Raw genomic sequence first — 22,672 nt, 5'->3', positions numbered from 1 at the left:
CCACCAGCAAACCGGCAAGGGAACAGCGACGACCACGACGACGTTCAGGTTTGTTGCAACTCTTTTCCGACTAGATACTGGAGCCCACCAGGCCCGATGGTAGCTGCTTCCGTGGTACCAAGCACCACAACCGGACAGGCACGGGCCACGCGCCACCAGATCGTAATCGGGCGAGCATGATTTGCGCGATCGCGTCTGTGGCCAGCGAGCGTGAAAGTGCTGCAGTGCTGTAGACAACTCGCACGAGAGGCACGATCCGGCTGGCCCGCGAGATCAAGTTCAAGTTTGCTCACGGTCCGGTGGATGAGGCGTGTAAATGGACCTTCACTTGTGCCATCATCGCCATCTCCAGAAGAGACAGACACTCGCGACGGATGGATGGAGGATTCGGAGATGATTAACTTGCAGACAGCGGCGAGACATGACCGCCAATCGACTCCCAATCGCCTTGCTTATCGATGGCGATAATATGCGTGTGCGGTCGATTAGCAATTTGTCATGGAATTTAGCGCCCTGCTGGATGCCCGGCAGCTGGTGTGTTGAGATGAGATGCGCTAACGATGCGACTCGTTATGCGAAACCCCCCGGGGGCTTCTCCCGCCCGAAGCGAACCGAGGTTAATTGAATATTAGGCCAAGCGATTATGACGTTGAACGTGATGGCAATGGCGACGTAATCTTTGGTTTATGTGATGCACTTTGCATACTCACATCCCGCCATCGCACTAGACCATCGGGATGCAGTTTGGTTTTGCAAGCAGCAAGAAGTAGCATCTTTTCTTTTGCCTGTGTGCGGAATTTCAGGTTTCTGGCGCGATTATTTAACCAACTAAACGGGCTTACGTAAAGCCAGCAGCAGCAGTGGGCCCGCATCCCACGATTTGCACATCCAGCATCATCCGAAATTGTGCTTCGTGCTGTTGTGTGCTATGCTTCCACTCGGCTAGCTACCAATCGATTCCACTTTCCATATTTTCTAATCCACACCCTCCCGGCTCCTCCCGGCTACCAAAGCCATCTTTTGCGGCCATTGCGTGTTGTGAAAATCAGCGACGAAAGAGAGGGGGGGGGAGAGAGAGAGAGACGATCCCTCATTAGTTGTTAACTAATTTTCTGTTTAGTTATTACGTATTAATGGAGCATGCAGGTTTCGGGAGGTTGTCGATCGATAACGAACGGGGGATCGAAGAAGAGATGTGGCGCTGCTGCTGGTGATCCACGTGAAAGGAGAGTCCATTTCATCGGCTAGTGTCAAGTGGCCGTGGCGCCATTAATCCGTCAGTTGTCAGTTGCATTTCTCCCCGTTCCTCGTTTAAGCCGCGCCGCGAAGTTCCTGGGAGTCGAAGCTGCTTCGGACGGGAAAATAATGTGGCCCGAAGGTTGACACAGACGCCGGTGTTACGCGCGGAATGCAGCAGCAACCTCAAACTCCCACAATGACCAGCGCAGCCCTAAGAGTGGCCAGCGCCAGTGTGCATCGAATTTCCACTTTCTAAACAGTGAGTGGCGCTGCAGAGCGGGAAGTGAACACAAACTGTGTGCAGCGCAGTTCCGACCTCGGCTCAACGAGCGAGTGGACCCATGAGGGCACTTTCCACCCCCCCTTCCGGCCCCAAAATCATCGGCATGGAGTCTCGGGGCGCTTTGAAGTCATAAATGCATGCTGCACAATGCAGTGGCGCGACGAATGTGACGCGGCGACGGATCGGATCGGATCGGATCGGATCGTATCGTGGTCTCCGGGGCTCCGATTAATGAGCGGAGCGGACAACCGAGAGAAAGGCCAGCGCCTCCCGTTAACCCCACAACCCACCGGGTGACGGTTTTAATTGACCATCATCATCATCATCATGATCATGTTGTAGCGAGTTTGCGGTGCGGACAATGCAAATTGCGTCACCCACAGGCAAGCAGACAGACTGCCGGAAGTGGTACGAGGATCGCGATTCTCGAGCCCGCGCAACATAATGGCAACACGCAATCTTGCCCTCTTCTCACACTGTCCTTCTCTCTCTCCACACACGGCGCTGTGGCGGTTGCGGAAGTGAACATAAACGAATTTTTAAAATTCAATATGAATTATTGGTCGAGCTGGCTGGTTGGCTGGCTGGTCGAGACCTGAGGATGTTTGGCTGAAAGTAGACAAACCGGCATTAGAAACTACGCCAGCCGCCAGATGGATGGGAATGGTCCATGATGATTGCCACAGGGCCCAATGGCCCAAGCGTCTGCATAAGTTTTTTGTTGATTTAGTAAAAGTGTAGCCCGCGGTGTAGGGGGAAAAGAAAATGAGTGAAAATGGCCGAAGATTGGCTGTTTGGCAGACCTGGGCCTGGGTATGCTGTAATTTGTGAGTTAATTTAATAACACGAGCAGCATGAGCGATGTGCAACAGGGTTTATCGAAACACCCTTGCGGTGCTCGGATAATTCCCTGGGATAAACTTTCATCTAAACTTGCTATTTAATTTGCATAATTGCTTTGAAGTACCAGAAGCTCTCTGGAAGGTTACGGTGCGAACGTCAGTTCGTTGAAAACCGGAGACTTCTCTTTAAGTCCTTTAAGTTATCTTTAAGAGTTAAAGATTACAGTGTGTTAACAGTCGTACAAACTATAAGAATCCACAACAATATTCAATAACAATATTTCTATTTTCGAGCGTCCACGTGATGATATTTTATGCCTAGAAATTGGTGATACCAGAGAGAACTGTCAGTTTGTTTGCTTGGAATTCGTAATGTGACGAGAATCCTTTAAAAAGAGGCTTAATTTCAAGCAATCAAAAAGACAAAAGGACATTTAAAAGGACAAAAAGCATGTAATGGGGTCTAAGCCCGTTAATTGGTTAAACAATCGCGCCAGAAACCTGAATTTCCGCACACAGGCAATAGAAAAGATGCTGCTTCTTGCTGCTTGCAAAACCAAACTGCATCCCGATGCTCCAGTACGATGGCGGGATGCTATAAATAACATCTAAAGAATTGATGGAAGGAACATATTTTTGACAAAACAAGACAACAAAAAAGGGATCAGTGTCAATTCTGGCTCATTTTTCGCCAATAATGTCTGGACCAAGGGCTTACAGAGAGTCTCGAATCGGAATCAACTGAAGGCGATCGCGAATGAACTCTTAGTTGAAACTTACCCTCTGTACCAGTGCTGCTGCATCCCCAAATTTACTTTCTGTCTGACGTCTCACACATGTTCACATGCCCACATGTTTGCGAAACTGATGCTGCTGGTGCGCGGTGGCGGTCACATAAGTCGGCATCGCATTAGATCTAGGGTACGATCGTACGATGATGACCCGCTCGTGCTCTTTCCTTCTTCCCTAATGATGATACACTCACCACGAGTAGAAACAATAGACAATGCTAATTGCACACCAGGAGCCAACCGTACACCACGTTCCCTGGCTGCCAGATGAGTGTTTATTTGGAAAAGCTTTCACCCCTGCTGAGCTGAATGCGGGCCTGGCCTGAACTGCCCGTTGCCGTGCAGCAGAAGAAGAAGATCAAGAAGCAGATGTGTTTGTGCCTCAAAATGGCTTGCATCGAAATGGCAACGAAACGCGAAACGACACTCGCTCATCTTCCCTTCGCCTGTGCTGTTAGGTTCTTCAAAGCTCCAAATCCAAATCCAAGCACATTGCATAACATGCTCGGGAGGGTAACTGGCGATCGAATGGTGAGAAATGACTCCTAAAGTGGCTGGATTCGTTTGGCCAGCAACCAACAAAACGTAACGGATTGTAGCGTGTGAAGATGCGCCCAGCGTGTATCGAACGTGATCGTGGTTCTGTCATCGGTGGCGCACCTTCTGTGTCTTCGGCAGTCTCATTGACATTGACATTTCGGGGGTCCCAAATCCCTGGGAAACTGCGGTCCACTAGGACGCTCGATCTACTGTCCCATCATCGCGGACAGGATTCCTTTTTTGGAAGCAAGAGCGCACAGGTTCAATCAACCAAGATTCGGGTTGTCAGGCAGAGGCAACTCGATCTGCCCTTACGTGACCCAAACGCGATCGTAGCTCACACTCATCTCCATCAGTCATCAACAAGGAGGTTGTGCTGAACTCATTTCGCTGTCGATCGTTCTGCCACCGACACCGTGAACCGTGAAAGGGCACCCAAGGGTTTCCCAGGGCACGCTCGGGGAGGGTTTGCCCTTCACGTACAGGCCAGGTGTCCAACGACGATAGGACGATGGCTGTCTACGAGCTGTCTGACCAATCGATGGCGCACATCCGACGACGACGACGACGACGACGGGGACTCTCTCGTGTGCTTCCTCTCACTTTCGATCGGATGAAAAGTCGTAATTCGATAATTAGCATCACAATGAACGTGATCGTGGCGCTCTCCTGCCCTCCCTCCCTCCTTCCCCTCTTCCTCTGGTGACGCTTTGCTAAGTGGCGTTTGAAATGCAAATGCAGCATCTCGCTGTCCACCTGCCTCTGCTCTGATCTGCTCTTGTGCACCTGATCCGTCCTTTCTACATTGCCGGAGCTGGGAAACGCGGTGAAAGAAAAGGAAAAGCTGGGGCCTTTGCGTGGTGGTTCCATTCTCTGTCCTCCACAGTGCGCTCTTATGTAATTGGAAGCCACCCTCAGGAAGAAGAAGAAGAAGAAGGTCCACCAGACCTGACAACGGAATGGAGGTGGGCGGGAGAGACCGTCGATGACATGCTATTATGATGCAGTGCCCGTTTGGCCACTAGAGCATAAGCAGATGCAACGGGTCCAGATGCAATGGCCAGTCTCTCTCTCTCTCTCTCTTTGGTGCATCGGCCACCAGGTCTTAGATGTTGACCGCGGTGCACGAGTTTTGGCTTTGTTGCTTTCTAAATTGCAAAACCGGATGCTGCCTCGGTTGTTGCTGTAGGTTGCAGCGTTGTTTAGTTTTCCCTGGTACTTCCTGGCCAACGCAGGTGCCGTTTCCCGTCAGTGGCTGCGGCCTCTCTGCAGAGACACCATGGTGAGTGAGCATTGTGGGTTGCCGTTGCCATTACCATTGAGATGCCTTTTTACTTCGTCGTCGAGGGATAGGGAAGCAGTACTGGTGGGGGGGCTAAAGGGAAACACTACACGACACATGTGACAACCGCTCAAGTACGCTGCGGATGCGGAGGCAATTTGAAGTAAATGAAGACTGTAACATGTCTTCATAACATAAACTCGTCAATCACTTCCTCCGTCACTCATCCGCTGAACAGTTTTTCACTTCATATTGCATCACGGGATGCAATTATGCAGATCTCTCGAGCTAAAGTCCTTCGTGGATCGCCCGTTTATGGCTCGCTATGCTGTCGAGTCGAATGTCAACCATTCTTTCTGTGCAACAAGAACCACGCTCTGTTCGAGCTGTTTTGTGTCTGAGTCAGCGAATCAACGGCATGCCACTCTAAGCGTATGCAAAATGGTTCCCAAAACCTTGACCCAATACATCGCCACAACATGGCTGGCGAGCGCTCCCGACAAAAGACACACCCAGCATGCACGCTACTGATTAGCACACACCCCATCGCGGTGACTACATGCAAATACCAACAGCCCTTTGCGCAGACAGACAACAACGCCCCGGGCCCACTCGCACCCACACAATATCCGATCTCACGCGCTTTACTACGCCGAGACCTACGAGGGAACAAGCCAAAGCGGTGGGCCAAAGAACGCCACGGATTGCAGCATCGCAGTCAGCACACCCAAAACTGCGGCTGCTGCTGCTGCTGCTTATGCGCTTGTAATTACTCTCGCAGCACGCTGCGCTAATATAATACTGCCTGTCGGTGCCATCCTGGGGCGCAAAAACTGGTAAACGGGGTGGCAGACAGGGTGGCAGTGAGGTCGCTACTCATCGCGTGACACGCTTGCTCTCGTTCTCGTTCGCTCGGTCGATGGTGACATTTGGCTGGCGGGCTATACGGCCAGTAGCGGCCGGGAACGGGCTGACATTTGCACTACCCACCATCCAATGGATTCGTTCCACGTTGGATCGTTGGTCTGCCTTTTGATCCCATCCCATGCGACGATCACTCACCTAGAAACAGTTTGGACCACATTTTGATCCGGATTCGCTCGCCGCTGGTTCTGGTTCTGGCTGGATTTGCCACACAACAACAAAAAACTCACTGGATACACTACTTCACTCCGGAGTTCTCCGGCGGAACGGCAGAAGAACAAGTCACGATCGATGGCCTGCTGTGTAGTGTACTTTACGCACGTTCGAGGTTCACACTCAGTTCACACTAATGGCGACGACGATGATGACAACGTCAACGCTGCTCGGCGGTCAAACGTGCTTTGCGTGCTGCGCGGGATGCGATCGAAGTGTTGCTGGCGATGCTACTAACTCTCGTCTCGTCTAACACACTCTCTCGCTCTTTTTCCGCTCGAAACGAACACTCAGTACTGCGCTTCTGCTAGATCCGTGCTGGTTGAGACCGATGCACAGATTAGGCAAATGTTGCATCTGCACTGGCCCTTTATAAATACAAAACATCGAACACCCCACCGGCCTCCGGCTCAGAGCCCACTCCAGCAAGGTGGGGACAGCTAGCCGCCAGACCGTGCCGTGTTCCGTTTGTCGAAGCCGAAGACGGTCGACGGTTGATCGTGTGGCGTGTGGCTGTCTTCGGCAGGCATTCGGAACTCGCGATCTTGGGCGACGATCGAAGGCTTAGACGACTTCATGGCTCCAATTTTCCCCCCCGGGGGGGAAAGAGAGAGACAGAGTGCGTTTTTCCAGCGGTATGCGATCGAGCGATCGCGAGCTTTCGGGAGATCCATCTCCAGCTAACGGGCATGCCGTCATTCCGTTACGGGTTTTTGGTGGCCACCGTTGGCCAGTCCCAAAATGATGCAATTTTTTTATGGTGCATCTCGGTCAACAATTGACGGCGAGGTCACGCGTGCCTGTGTGTTTAACTGTTTTGATCCCAATCGGACAGCATGTCCCTGGCCGCAGTCTCTGCGATGTGCGTGCGATTGATGAGCCAAGTCGTGGGGTGAGCCTGGGTGATGAGAACGTTCCGATATCGCGCCGTCGCCCCTTTCAATGGGACTTTTGCTGGGGTTCGTCACTTATTGGCCGATTGAAGTCGTCCTTCATAACGCATTCCAACAAAACCGGCATTCCATCGGTGGCATTTTTCCCACCAATTCAACGCTCTCGCTCATTATGAATTAAGAGCTCACCTTTTGTGCTTCGTGCATGATTGAGGATCTGCTCCAGAGGTGGCAGATCGAGTTGGCGACGGCCTGACTGTCACCACGAGAGTTACCTGGAAAGCGAACATGACATGCTACGCTTCCTGCTTCGCACCATCATGAGCACGCAACAGGCGCAACAGAAAGTTTTTCGCTTATTTTTCTTCGCTCTGTCGAAGGCGCATTCAAATGTGACAATTAATCAAACGCGATTAATTTGTGGTTTTGCCTCCTCCCTTCTCGGTTTTCCTTTGGCGGCTTGTTGAAGGTGGCAGCGCACTCCTCCGACTCCCCGCCAGTCCGTTGGACCAGCCCGAGCGTCACACTGTCATCCGGCGGTTTGCGTCCCATTTTTCCGGTTCTTTTTTTCTCTCTCTGCTGTATTCCATCTTCTCCAGCGCGCGTGAAATGAAGATTACAGATTAGAGAAAGATGCACGAAAAGCGATACCACCGGTTTATCGCTTTTGGGTAGACTGATTACGCAGCTCTACGCGGCAGATGAAAAAACTAAAAACCATCGAAGCGATCAGCAGCAGCAACAGCAGCGCCAGCAGGTGTTAAGTACACGCGCTGTCACCATCCAGCCCCACACACATGGCCATTGGGAGAGACTTTTCCGAGTCATCCACGCGAAAAATGCACTTTTCCTCCGCGCGCGCGCGCGTGCTCCTGAAAGTGGAGTTTGATGAGCCGGATTCCGGCGGCCAGAGTGGCGCTAGATGGAAACGATTGGTTTGCGCTGGAGTTCGGTTTGCAGCTAACCGAAGAAAGGAAAAGTTGGTTACGGAACAGGGAATAAAATGTTTTTCCTCTCTTGGTTGTCTTCGTCTTTTTTTTTTATCCCCTTGCCTTTATGTTTGCTTGATGCTTTTTTATGCTTCGCTTTGTAGTACAATTTTTGGTTTTTCCTTGCGCGTCGCGGGTTTTGGGTACATTAATTCTCATCCATCCGGTCGGTTGGTCGGTATGGTTGAGCGAACAACATCTGGCTCAATACGGTGCGCTAGCACGGAACTGGCAGCACCGTGAATGGCAAGCAAATTTCGCTTGGAAAGTTAATGTGTCTACGCCAGAAGAGATGGCATTTGTTGAGGTGTTGCACTGGAGCCTTATGACTGGAAGTGGAATTAGGAAAGTTGTGATAGAACGAATCGTTTGCAAGTTCTACGCAAAGCGGGGGAAATAAACTTGATGCTCAGGACACAACCTGCCGCTATTGTTGAATAGAATCTCAGGTGAACGTAGCTGCCAACATGATCTTTGACATTCCAACACCAATGATCGCATAACCTGATCTTTCGCTGGCCAAGAAAGTTGTGCGCAGAAAGCGCCCCAATAAAATCCGCCATCGCTTTGCATAAGCACAATCATTAGCACCCTTCGCTGTGGTACCGTTTTACCGCAGTTTTGTTTCTCGTAAATAGCCCAAAGAGTGAGGGATCTGAAGCAGAGCAATTGCTGGAGTTTGGTGCCTCCTAATACCCTCCGGATACCGAAAGTTCATAGGGAACAAGTGCTCTCCGCTGCTACTCCGGCTACTTAACGGAAACGGTTTCGGTTTGGAGTGCATAAGGAAAGGCCATCAAATGTGCCAGCCATTTGCTCAGTATGGAAGAGTTTTTTTTATTTTCAATTAAATCACTTTATGGAGAGTCGCTCCGTATGTGACCACGCTACGGACGCTTCACTTGCCAGCGGCCACGGCACTGCTCTTGGGTTCGGGAAAAAGGAAAACATTATGAAAGCCTACCAGCCCGAGTGCAAGTGACGTAATGATGTGCGCAAAGAAATACCTAAATTAATTAAAACATGCAGAATGCGTGAAAATTCTCTCCTCACACCCTGATACTGATGGAGGGAGCACGTAATACGAGGTGTGCCGGCGGATGTTACGGTACAAGCCTCACCGTTGTATGCCCAGGAACGCCCAACACATTGACTAAACTAACCCACATTTTCATTACATTTTTTCTCTTTTAATTATCGTTTCAACGACGACGATGGCGCAGTACCTCCGAGAGGTACTTAAAGCGACGGTCAGTGCGACGCCTGACGCCTTTTCTTTAACGATCAGCACGATCGATCGAAGTGGTTCCTCTTTACTTCCGTTCCCCGGGGAAAGCAGAAGGCGTAGAGTGATTGAATTTGGAAAAACCTGTAGCGCCATTGTTCGGACAAACGGCTTCACGGGCTATTAGTTTGTGTTCCATTACGTTAGGTTGGACACGGGCTTCCTAAGCACGCTATTGCCCAAAATCACTTGTTCGTAGGTCTGTTTGGGAGAGTTTGTTCCTGAATTTTAACCATCGTCGAGTGGTTTACACTCATGTATTTGTAGTAAAGCTATGCTATACATTGGATTATGACTTTATCAAGGAGAGAGGCAGATTTTGGATAATGTTAAACTAGATAGATCAGCCCATATATTCGATGATTTCGATCGATGTTTCATAGTAGTATTTTCGGTCAATTTATAATTCAGGGCATAAGCTTGCCTTCTATGTAGGATTACTGTGCATGAAGGAAGATCATTCAAGAGTACCGTAACTATATTTACAAAACATGTCTATTTTTATTTATAAAAGCAAGTGCGATCTTTTAGTTTTACTAGATACTTTTAATAGATATTGTTGTTTATTTGTTGAAGAACCTCACAACTATAAATAAAGGCATTCCTTCAAAACCAACCGATCGATGTAAAAATTAAAAAAGTGTTTCAAAAAACACTTTGTGTTACCATTATAAAAACAAATTTACAAAATGTCCATATTGAGAACGAGCAACTGTATCGTCATTGTTTCTACATCTGCAAGACCTACATATCGAACGAAGGCGACGCGCGATCGCGAGAGGGCAAGCTGTCTTCTGACACAAGACGGAACCGCTAGTCGGTTGTAGTGCTGGATATGTGGATAAGTAAGCAAGAATACCTGTAAATCTGATATTTTTTGTGGTAAGAAACTTTCCGTGTTGGGCCATTTTAATTTTCATTTACACCATGCTCGCATGGTTGAGAAAATCTACAAAATTATATTAAGATCCAATACTGAAAACGTTCAATTCATGATCATCGTCAATCTCAACTTTTAACGATCGATCATTATCAACGTCAATAAAATTTTCGTACAATGTTTTAAGATAAATGTTTGGGAGATAAATGAGCACGAATCTAATAGATATGAACGAAAAACAGTTTCTATGCAAAAAGATGCTTCCTTAAATATCGTGATCAGTGGATCAGTCTCACTTCTCTTCCAACACATAGCTAATTTCAATCTGCTTCAAGAATGGAATACAATTTGAAGAAACATGGTTGGAAATCATCAACTTTGTCAGGTATCAAACTGATCTTCTATGTATCTTGCAGTTTTGCCTATTGTTTCGTCTTAATGAGCTATACCTGCCAGTACTGCTGGTTTAGACACATCTGAGCGCCTTTTATTAACTGAAATCATCTCAAATATCAGTGTAAATTCTACAAAAAGTATTCTACAAAAGTAGTTCATTTGCCATGAGGACCATAAGAACATAACAATAAGCAGTAGCCTTATCTCCTCTTTTTGTCACTGAATATTCTGAATGGACTAATAGTTACTGCTGCAAGGTATTGCCTTAAAATTACTTTAGATATCAAAACGACGATCAACAGGTTCTTTTACGAAGCCGAAGACTGTTCTCTCAATCCAGGCACAGCTTCTTGCCCACGCAACCGTCCAGCCGCGACTGAAGCTTTCATTTCCTAAAACAGATCACATAACAACACTCCTTCAAACATATAGCCTACAGCAATCGTCGCCTGTGTCTTTGACATTAAGCTAGCAAGTAGACAATTGTCTACTAAATAGTTGCAATTTGCACCAAGAAGGTTGATAAAGCCGTACGCGAGCATGCACCCTCAGGCTCATGTCCAGGTGCCGGTCTATTCCTTACGACGATCCACACTAAATCACGGAAAGTGCGCATAACCAGAGCATCGACTGCACTACTCCGAGTGCCCGCATGTGCACCCAATCTGGAGCTAATCGGGCAGCTAAGCTAAGAACCTAGACCACCTTCCGCGTGTTCCAAGTCGTGTTCAGTCGCAACGAACCGTAACGTCAGCCATTGTGCGCGCGAGATCGGTGGAAAATGCAAATTCATTCCCCCTCGACGAAAAAACCTTTCGCCAGTCTCTCTCTCTCTTCTAGCTGCCGATGCCGATTGATAACTAATTTTGTAAAGTGCGAATTTAAATTTCGTCACCGGTGAGGGCTGGCTGGCTAGAACCGGACCCCCGGACGGCGCTTGGCCAAGGCGATGCCTGGTTGGTCGCCCTTTAGGCATTCCCGCTGTTTTCGGTGGTGGCCACGCGGCGTCGGTAATCGGAATCATAAATCTTGGCATGGCCGCTCAGCGGTGAAGGGCAAACCTTATGCAACGTGATCGTGGCCGTTTGACCGGGCCACACCATCCTCTCCGTTGGGTGCTCCAGTTTTGTGTGAACGGAGCGGAGGGAGGAGAGCATCCAAACTGGCCAACTGGCCAGCAGCTCAGTACATCCGCGGATGCACGCCGCGCCGCCAGTGGCCAGCGAACGCCAAGCGACGAAATCGCATGACCTCCTCACCAAACGCGACGGTTACCGTGCGCCGGTGCGATATGCATTAATTTTGCAACAAAACAAATAAACAACGCGCACACTTCCATTGTTCTTCCATTCAAACGGTGGCTCTCCGCGGATTGGCCGGGTGTGGACGGGTGTCGGCGTCATGAATTGCTTGGAGTATTGCATCTTGCTCCGTTCGCCTCGCCCTCCAGCGGTTTGCTCCAGTTTCTGCCCTTTTTGGCGCTAGGTGAGAATGGATTTTGCTGCCACTGCTGCTGCTGTTGCTGCTGGTGCTAGTGGCCTTTGTAGATAGTGTTGATCCAGTTTTCCGGCCACCTCCTCGGTTCCACGCGTGTACACGCCTCCAGTGTGCGGTGTGCTTCGGATGAAAAATGTGTTTTGTCACCCGAAGAGAATGGCAATCTAGCAACCGAGGCCCGAGGGCGGATTGCACTTTTTGCTTTTTGCTCTGGCACAGCAATTGGAATGATATTGTTCTCTCTCATTTCATTGTTTGGTGCCAACTAGCGGCCGCGGGTTTTGTTCTGGCACTCGGACTTCATAGGCACATACTGCACCAACCGCGAGATGAAGGATGTTAAGACGTTGCAGCTCACGATCGTGAATGTTCCGGGCTGCCAAAGCAACGCCGCCTAGCGTATTATTTGCCATTTGGATGCCGATTTCTATGCCACAATATAAGGTTTGGTTCATTCGTTTGTTTCATCGTTGTGTTTTAATCACTTTAATACTCAAGCCGGAACTGCTCCTCAGTCCTAATTTCAGTTTCAACCAGCACGCCTTCAAAGTGCCCGAAAAGACACGTGTCAATCGCGTTTCAGCATCCCTAATCATACGGTTAGCACCACGGAACTGACGCTGGATGACCACCGGTACAAGTGTTCCAATTACACCGGAATCGGAACCGCAGACCGGTAGCTCATTACAGTTCCGTTTTCATCGCTGCACAGGGGGGCTGCTGCAAAGGAAGTGATCGCATTACGGGCGCATAGCGTGATGCAAGTAAACGGCAAACAAGCAGCAGCAGCCGCTACAACCAAAGTACGCTGGTAACGACCTTCAGCGTGACATTTTAATGCTCGCACTAACCAGCTGGGCAACGGCATGCTGGGACCACCACCAGCACCAGCGCCAGCTTCCATCCGTGTGTTTTTGTTTTATGACTCAATGCCGTTCGGTCCGCGCAAGATACAATTGACGGGACACTTTCGATTTCGAATCCATCGCCCCGCATTTTGCGCGCCAATGCGATGGATCCGAACTCCGATACACATCTGCTGCTGCTGCTGCTGCTGCTGCTGCTGCTGCTGCTGCAGTTTTCATCTTGAGATCCGCGATTTACGACGATGGCACCGCGCTCCGTCTTCACCTCTCGCTCGCTGGCCACCCGGGGCGGCAGGACTTGGGGTGTTTTGTTTCAACGTTTTTGAATATCTTTTCTTCACGATCGGATCGGATCGGATCGGATGGCCCGGGCCCAACGGATCGGATAGTCGGACCAATCGGACTTCTTCCTTGTTAGTTTTGCATTCGCTTTTCGCGTTCGCCCAGTGAGCGCTAAATGAAATCGAAAGTTTACTTTCTTCCTTTAGCTGTGTGCTACAATTTCAACCCCCCGGGGGCCCCGGGCTCTGTTACACTGTTGTGTGGCGTTCGTGCTGTTTGTTCGTCGTGCTGCGTCGTTGGTATCGTACTACCGGGCACGCGGCAAGTGCACGCTGGAATCGACGCTGGTGAGTCTATTCTGCTGCGATTGCTGCTTGGTAACCCTGGTAACTGTGGTGTCCGGGGGAATCTTAAACCACAAAAGCCACATACACCGCGGAGTCGCCCTCGGCAGTAGGCATCTGGTGCGATCTGGCGTGGTCAGTCGCTGGAGCTCAGGTCCGGACGGTCATCACGGTTTCACAACCGGCAACCAAATCCCCGGGAACCGTTCGCGTGATGCCCATCTCCCGGTGGTAGAGGATGGACGCAGAATCCAAACCCCGGCGGTTGCTTGCCTTGCTGCTCATGTTGCCATGAGCAACAGAGCTTGCTAAACACAGAGAGTCGGAGTCAGAGTCACCGTCGTGCGGTAACAGCGGTTGTTGGCAAACGGGGTGCTCCACGGTTTGTGAGGAAACTGAAACCGCACCCAAGCCCTGGCGGGGGGGGGGGGGAGGGAGCAAGGGGAGGCAGGCAGCAATAGCAAACAATAAACGGAACGGAGTAACTGGAAATTCGGAGCGATATAATTACGTGTCAAATCGTCCAGAAAGCCAGGTGTCGGCGGTAGGAGGAATTAGTTTTATTTGTACTGGCCTCGGCGGGTGGGGTGGGGTGGGTGTTGCGTGCCAAGCACTAGTCATGGCCGCCAGTGACACGTTTTTGGGGGGATCATTGTAAAACCCATCCCCATCGGTGGTATTGGTGTAAAAGCTCAATCAGTCGCACGTCTTAGACCACGAGATTTATTGCCTAAAGTGGAGCGTCATCTTCGGTGGCGGTTGTATACCCGGTCGACCGGTGGCCCACCATCGAGAGATCCCACCATTGTCGGGATGACGGTGGGTGCTACAGTTATGTAGCGATCAGTTAATTATTAGGAGCGGGTAATGAAATTGAAAAGATCCAAATGATTACTCATTAACGGAGCATCAGCATCCTCGTCATCCGTCGTCATCATAATCATAATGGTTAGCGCATAGTATTCTACTAAACAAGACATAACACCGTTCCCTCGGAGTTAGATTCATCTTCGTTTCATGTAATGTAATGCGCCATTATTAGGGTGGTAGCTGGAAGTGTGAAATGTACTTATTTTCTCAAGTGAAATTTCACCCATTTTTTGGGATATCAATTACGAAAGCATCGGCTTGAAATGGAGGTCAGGCTGGCTTGGTGAAGATTGAAAACATAGAAAACTCATCATCATTGTTTTAGTTTTATGTTTTATCGTCTTTCGTAGATACTTCTCTCGGATTTGCTTTAATTTGCTCGATCATCGCCAGCAAAATATTTGTTGTTGGTTGTAGGGGTTCCTTCTAAGTGTCACTAACGGTTTTTTTGTGACCTTACCGATCGAATATTGATTAGTCATTAGTGATCTTCATAAAATTTTTCATCTCTAGGAATTTGTTGGTACTTTTCTTCATATTATGAGGCGATATTCTTGTTCACACTGAATATTCCACCAGGCTTAAAAATTCGAACAAACAACCTTATTACGACATTCACGGTACATCTTACTACTGTCTGATAAGATACAAGAATCCTACAGAATTGTTCCGCTAATCGATCGGAGAGGTAACGTATTCTAGAGCGCATCTGTATATATTTTAGTCATATTATCTAGAAACATCTCTAGCATTTCTTTTTTTCTTCTAGCACTCAATTACGCGGCTCTATTCAGGGCAGAACGGTTTCTGGGTGAAATAAGGGTTCTTCTTCATGTTTCGTTGTGTTTATTGCACTTGGACACTGTTTTGTAAAATTAACGCATACAACATGAAATTCATCTACAGTTGTAACAATTTTGGAGGCATTCCTTATCGCTTTTTGGTCATACGGAATTGTTTCATGCGGAAATCTTATACTATAAGCTTAAACTATTTATTGATTACGTTGTACCTACAAAAAATTAACAATAAAAAGACTACTAATTAGTATTAATACAAGGTGCGCTATCAGGATGTATCCTATTTTAAACTTGAATAACTCTGTCATTTTTCAGTCGATTTTAACCAGTTTTATTTAGGTTACTCTATGCCATTTATTATGCCATACTCAAAATATGATATCGTTCAAATGACCGCCTTCAGCCGGCATACAAAAAGCGGCCCTTTTTCCGGGTTTTTTCAGTGTATCTGACATCATTTAGGGAGGTATTTTGGTAATTTCAGCTCTAATATTTGCTTTAAGTTGTTTCAAACCCTTGAATTTGTTTGCCTAAACCTTATTTTTCAAACGGACCGAGAGAAAAAAGCCCAGCGCCGTCATATGCAGCGAGGGAGGAAACCCCCATTTATTCATCATCCATTGCACGATCGTAGTTTCCACTAATGACCGATTTTTTTCAATGTAACGTGTGATAATTTCAGTGCGCTCTTTTAACGTTAAGTGATGCGTTATTAAAATGGCATAGACTGAAGTTTCAGAAACTGTCCTATTTCTCAAAATCGGCTGAAAAATGACAGAGTTATTCAACTTTAAAATAGGATACATCCTGATGTCGCACTTTGTATAACTGGACAATCGTATCACTAGATGATGATAGCAAGCTCTTCTCTGCTCTCAATAAATTTGAGTAATATGTTTACTTTTACGATTTTAAACGTTTGTTTCATAAAAGAGGGTCCTGGAATATAATTTTCGTATGAAGTTATTTAATATTCTCTAGCATTAATTTTGAAGTTGAATTGGTAGTTTTAGAAAAATAGTTTTGAAAAAATTACGAATATAATTTTATAAGATGGTGAATTGTAACAATTGTGTGATGCTAGTAAAGCAACTAAACTCCTTGCAGATACTCAAACAAATGTACAAAGTGTTAAGTTGATTAACAATAAGTTTGCCAAATCAAAAGTGAATGATGCTCCATCCGTAGCTGGCCTCACTAGCCATGAATAAAATTAGAGAAGACGCTAAAAAACGGCTAAATGTTTCAATTAATATCCACCAACCAAAAACCACCTTCTCAACCATGACTCAGCATCGACATCGTGGAGACACAATGCACTTACACGATCACCAGCTAGGTTACGTTAGTTTCAACATAAATCACGGACGCTTCCCATCCCAGCACAACCCCCTTTCCACCCTACAATCTGGAGCCACCGAGCGCAAAACGGTTACCGCAGGCACGAAGGAAGCGAATCGATAAATCTATCAACAGAAAAATTGGTGCAATTTTCCCATCCAGCCGGCACCCAACGTCCGGTCTAGGCTTTTGTAACTCCTCTCCCTCTCTCTCTTTCTGTATCGATCGACGAGTCGATCGATCGCATCACTTCCAATCTCGATCGGACAAGGAGGGCTCGCGGACGCGCGATTCGCGATGCGGCAACAGTAACGGAGGCAAATCGGTCACCAAATCGCTCGAAGAAAAATGAAATCGTAATTTGAGCATACGCACCGAGTGGCCGCTTGGCCGTCGGATTGCGTTGCGTCCGAACGCAGTTGCGTGTTTGTTTGCCTCCACGATCCACCACGTACGGTACGGTGTCTTATTTCTTTCCTTTCTTTGCTGCATTTTCCCTCTTTTTACACACGCTTAACGACAGTTTTATGCATCACCTGGATGAGCAGCTTCTGCAATTTCGCGATGAGCGCTGTTGCGAATTCTTTCATGCATCGTTGGTGTCCGATTCATTTAGTTTCTAGGGCTTAGGCAGTGAAACGTTTATTTATTGCTCAACGGAGAAAATGACAAAACATGTGCGTACCATTTTAAAATTTATCATAGTTACACCGTAAACTACGAAAAGGTTATTTTAATAAATTGGCACTTGTATGCCAAAAATGATCGAGTTTTTTTTAACAACCACAGGGCTTGCAATGAAAAGATCTAAGGAAAGGGTAAGTTATGCCAGCGAGTGATCTACGTTTGACACGCTCATTGTGATCGAGAATGCTCATTTCGCTACAGGCAATTACCGGTACAATTGCACTGTGAAAGTTTTGTATTGTCCACTTCTTGATATGTCTGGATCAGCCGGGGCCAGTAGCGGTGCCCGTACCGGTACCTATGCCAATGATCAATGGCTACCTACTTTAAGCATCTCTATAACATATATCCTTACTTCAAACGCAGGGGATGTGAAGCTTCCGGGGGGCCACTGTCGACGTGTTGGGATTGTTTGCGGGCGGACAATACCTACCATTGACGTCGGTATTATGTTTGCTTATGGTACATTGCCGTGGTGCGCCATGAAAAGGTACGAAATCGTAGCCGTAGGTCGAAGCTGCAAATTTCGAACGCCCTTACAATCTCACAATGACCGACATCTTCCGGAAACCGGCCGGTGATCGGTCTGGGTGTAACAAAATGATAAATGATACGGCGGCTAGGGGACTCAATGTGATGCAATGCGATAACACCCAATCACGCTTATTAGCTTGTTAAGACTGGTGTACTAAGGCTACTTTCTAGAGCCGCACTCATAATTGTTAAGAGAGTATCTTGCAGACCGTCTTTTTAATTCATCTTTTTGGAATAAAAATATTCCATATATAATACGCAGAATTAATAGCTTTATGTTTGCTGTTTGCTAAAACTACAGCATGTGTAAAACACATTATGTTAATTATCTTTCCAGATACTCCAGATAGCCAATTGACCTCCATGGTCGTTCTTTGATTTGGAAAACTTGTTTGTTGTCCATTATTTACTTATGAAACTATCAAGACCTTCAGAGCTAATCTTCTTGTCTTAAAAAAAATCACAAACATTTCAAAGTCAGTTAGAAACGTTCAGATTTATACAAAATTTACAACATTTCGTCTGTTAAAAAACTAGATAAAACACATCATCCGATCGCAGGTGACGTGCGACATTGAGTCTTGTTGATTCAGGCGGCGTGGAATCAGATTTTAGTAGCTGATGCTGGGAATGGTACCATGCTGATTCTCCGCTCGCCAGCTCGTCACTGAAAGAGGGACTGTTTTTCGATAGCCAGTGGAATTTGGCGTCAATTTCATAAAACGTTGGAAGTCGCTAATCAAAAGAATTGATTTTCTCGTACATTTGCGTAGTTCTGAACCTCTGGAATCTCGTCAAACTATTGATGGAGAGTGTCATCATCAATCGTTGATCCGTTTATCGTGAATTCTGGCAATAAAGCGGCAGAACATGGAATTTCCTACATGATAAACTGATTTTTCAACATGACAACGCTCGACCACAAAACCACCGGCGGCAAAGTCTTATTCTCCCCACTGCATACACCAGACGTTGTTCTTTCTGAATACCACTTGTTTGGTTGGCAAACAAACATTGTTTCGCTGCAGAGCACCTCACTCTTTTAAACAGTAGCGAAAAATGGTTAGTTGACTAAAATATCTAAAAACAGGAGTTCCTCCGACACGGATTACCTGAATTACCGGAAAAAGACGCATCTTCTGAGCCATTCTTATGTCATACGCGTTCATTCACTATGGCGGCAGTTAGCGAGTCGGCAATAAGGCACTGTCCACTGTGCTTCCGGCTAAGCGTTAACGCAAACAAATTCTCATTAAAGAACTTGGTTTTCCACGCTTTCGGCTGGCACAATTTTGGGAGTTTTTGAGGCGGACTTCCCTTTTCAACCCTTACCAGGCAGTAGCGCACAGCAAACTGGTCGCTGTTCGTCAGCTCCTAACTTACCCGCCACCGCATTCCATTCATCAGCTTCCTGCAGTCAATGGCCTCTGGCGCAAGTCCTTGGAGTTCGCCACGAGGTGGACCACGTGTTGAAGTCCCTGGCCACAAGTAGCGGTCGACGACGGCAACCACATTGACCAACGGGATGGGTGGTGGAATGCGATGGCTATCACGATGCTTTTTGTCACGATGCTTTAATCAGAGAGGGATCAATCCTAGCAATTGTTGCAGATCTGCTCTTTGATGGAGGAAGTTCACCGTTCGATCCGATCGAGGACTTCCAGCGGTAGTAGACAGGAAACACTAAACCGCAGAAGTACCGAATTAACATGAGCCTGTAATTGTAATCCCATCAGGGTACGCCAACCAACCTTCGATGCTTCACGAGGCCACATACAACCAGCCACTTCGCTCACTGGCCGAGCACGTGGTACTTTAACCCTGCTGTTACCTTCGGACCATTTGGTCCATTTTTCGTTGGTTTTTTTTATATATCTTCAAAACTAAAAGAGCAAATGAGCTACCAAATGAGCATAAATATACATTTAAGTTAATAAAAAGTATTAAAGGAGTCGAAAAAAACAAAAACTTACTAATTTTACCCTCGTGGACCATCCATAGTACATTTTCCTCGTAAATCCAAAAAACATTTCTCTATTTTTTTTAACATATATACAGGGTGAGGCAAAAAAACTGCAACACAGTTAAAACGCCATATATTTTTCATTTTTGTTAGGATTTTATTGAATAAAACCAAAAAATGTTGGGAATTTCATAAACTTTCAGAATCAGTTATTTTTTTTACGGTATGTTACTTTTTGGAGGAATTATGGTCTTGAGACCGTGAAGAGGCCTTGCTTCGCTTGGCCGCAAGTGATGAAATTCTGTACTTTGTTTTCTTTGATGAGACCCCATTCGTTGTCCTGTAGTTTTTAAACGAAAAAAAAGGGATTTAGTTTCCAGGAAAGTCAGCTGATAATTTACACCCTCGGCTGGCCACCAGGACGCATAAACCGGGTTGATAATGGGTTGAGATGCGATAACACGCAATTTTTTGCATTATTCGCACATTTTCGTACGGTGGTTCCGATATAAATCAACAAATTAATGTTTCTAAAGCTATTAAAATGTTCATTGTAGTCCTAGGCATGCAAAAAATTCATGTGAAAGGCCTGGAGAGTCCAATAGGACTCTGTACCTTCCCTCAAAGCAACCGAGACATGAAATTAGCGTAAAGAAACATTTCACACTTCATTTCCATGTCTCATTGGCTGTCAATATCTATGGGCGCAAAAAGCGCAGGACTTCTCCGTTTGCGGTATTTTGAAGGGCAAGGTTAGACCTAAAAAATTACATAGTTTTGAACAGTTTATGCAAACGCTTCTCTAAGAATGAGCCAAAATACCACAAAGCACTCTGCGGGCAACGAGCGATGGTTTCTTCTACCGTCTCAAGATCATAATTCACCCAAACAGTAACATACCATAAAAAACTGAACTGATTCTGTAAGTTTATGAAATTCCCGACGTTTTTTGGTTTTACTCAAAAAAATCCAAACAAAAATGAAAAATATATGGCGTTTTAAATGTGTTGCAGTTTTTTTGCCTCACCCTGTAAGGACGGACTGCACACAAATACACCACATACGTACATTTCATATTCGATTATCTTTTACAGCACCGGCACTGACCACGCTTTAGGGTCGTTGAAGCTGCTAGTGTCGATGAAAGTGATGAGCCGGGCGAGATCGTCTGGTTGACGAGCTGGTAAAGGTGATGATCGAATGATTGTCAATAATTCATCTGATAAAGCTGAAGTGTCGGTGATCGTTACTTCAATCCTTTTTTAGCCGGTGTGGATGACATACACTCCTTCCAGTTAGTATAAGATCACCTGCGATTTTAGTAGTTTCTCTCTACTGATAACTGTTATAATTTCAACCCGCATCATTATTGATTGTTATTGGTGAGATGTGTTTACAGTGTAATTTTCGTATTTTTACGTGCATATACTACACAGACACACGCATTTTGTTGTTTTCGACCTGTCCAGGTAGTATAAAATCATTTCAATTTTTCATCTCACACAATGAATTTTCTCACACAATGTCTTTTTTCACGTCCAAATTCGTTTGTGGGAGTTGGATTGTGGACCAATATCACAATAAAATAACATGTTTATAGTTTTAATACTAATTTAAAACCAAAATATAGCTCAATAATTCAATATTTTTTGGCAATAATCGCAAATCATTCCAAACTCAATCGTTTTCACAGCCACCATAGAAAATACACCATGGTCCAAATGGTCCACGAAGGTAAAATTAGTGAGTTTTTTAAGGTAACAGCAGGGTTAATATATTCTTCTAATCTTCAATCTTCGGGTCCAGCACGGTGAATCAGGTACCGATCGTCACTACCACCCGCGGGTGGATTGGATCCCGTATTAGCCTCACTTGCGCCTAATCCATGGACACGCTTGCAATGTGCTCCCTTTTCACGCCAGATCGCTTCCTTCAATCGCTCGCGCCCCTCGCCTAATTTGTGTCCCACCTCTTTATGCTTAGCAGGATGCTCTTTGACGATCAGTAGCAGCTTCTTGTTCTCGATTCGACGCTCCTCAGCACTATACTGCTGCTCGATGCGCTCTTTCTTTTCTCTATTCTTGCGCAAATCCTTCGAAATCAGCCAACGCTCTTCCTCCATTCGCTTGCTGCAGATAGGCTATCCGTTGCAGAGCCAACCAGCACGCGCCAAAGCCGTCTCCGATTCGACCGATCCGATTTCGATGCATTTCTCCAGCTCCTTGCACTTGGTCATGAGCTCCTGATCGCGATTGCCCAGCGCCGACAGCTCCACGCGCAGTTGACATCCTGGGCTTCCGGCTTATCGTTGGCCACCTGATCGCTGGTTCCCTTATTTTCTGCATCTGGCAACGCCTCGACGCTTGCCGTGCGCTTAACGGTGTTCGTCGTCCTTCTGATCTGCCCTCGGTTGGTCCTGCGAGTCATCCTCCTTCTTGACATTTCCGGCTGGATTCGCTTCATCAGGCACGGGCGGAGTAATAATCCGTTCAACGGTTGCTGGATCGATTGCCATTTTAAGCTGTTTTCGTTGTTTCGTCAGCATCATGTGTCATCCTTCCAATATCGAAGGGATTTTCTAGTTCCTTTCCTATCTCGTCATCTTGTCTGTCCTTATCACCAGCCAAATTGAATTCTGCATCCATATCCAACTCTTCTGGTTGCGGCGGTTCTTTCAGTTCGTTATAATAAAGATTTTGCTGTTCCTCTTCTTCCTCCTCGTCTTGGTTCTTCATATCGTTCACGTCCTTCGGATTCTCGATGACCGCTGGTCTTGGTCCTCTTTGCCGGACTGCTTCTGCTCTTTTTCCGCACCCTTCAGATCATGCACAGCTGTACGCAGGATATCGCTATCGTCGAATTGCTGGAAAAAGGAAGGGAAATAGAATGATGAATCTGTGACACGAACGATGCAACGCATGAGGCTGGTAC

The 22,672-nt window shown here is 46.8% G+C and overlaps 1 protein-coding gene across 1 annotated transcript in view; it reads right to left on the bottom strand.

The window, feature by feature from the left end:
* Positions 1-6,361, bottom strand: part of LOC126571055 (uncharacterized) — a 13,619-nt gene extending 7,258 nt beyond the window's left edge. Inside the window, exon 1 of the mRNA XM_050229279.1 lies at positions 6,040-6,361. Coding sequence (XP_050085236.1) covers positions 6,040-6,061 — 22 coding nt within the window. The 5' untranslated portion in view covers positions 6,062-6,361. The remainder of the gene's footprint in view (positions 1-6,039) is intronic.
* Between the last annotated feature and the right edge of the window lie 16,311 nt (positions 6,362-22,672).

This window comes from Anopheles aquasalis, chromosome 2, assembly GCF_943734665.1.
Source record: "Anopheles aquasalis chromosome 2, idAnoAquaMG_Q_19, whole genome shotgun sequence".
Classification (NCBI taxonomy): Eukaryota; Metazoa; Arthropoda; class Insecta; order Diptera; family Culicidae; genus Anopheles; species Anopheles aquasalis.
Note: the sequence above shows the minus strand (reverse complement) of the source record. Positions and strands in the feature narration are given on the sequence as shown.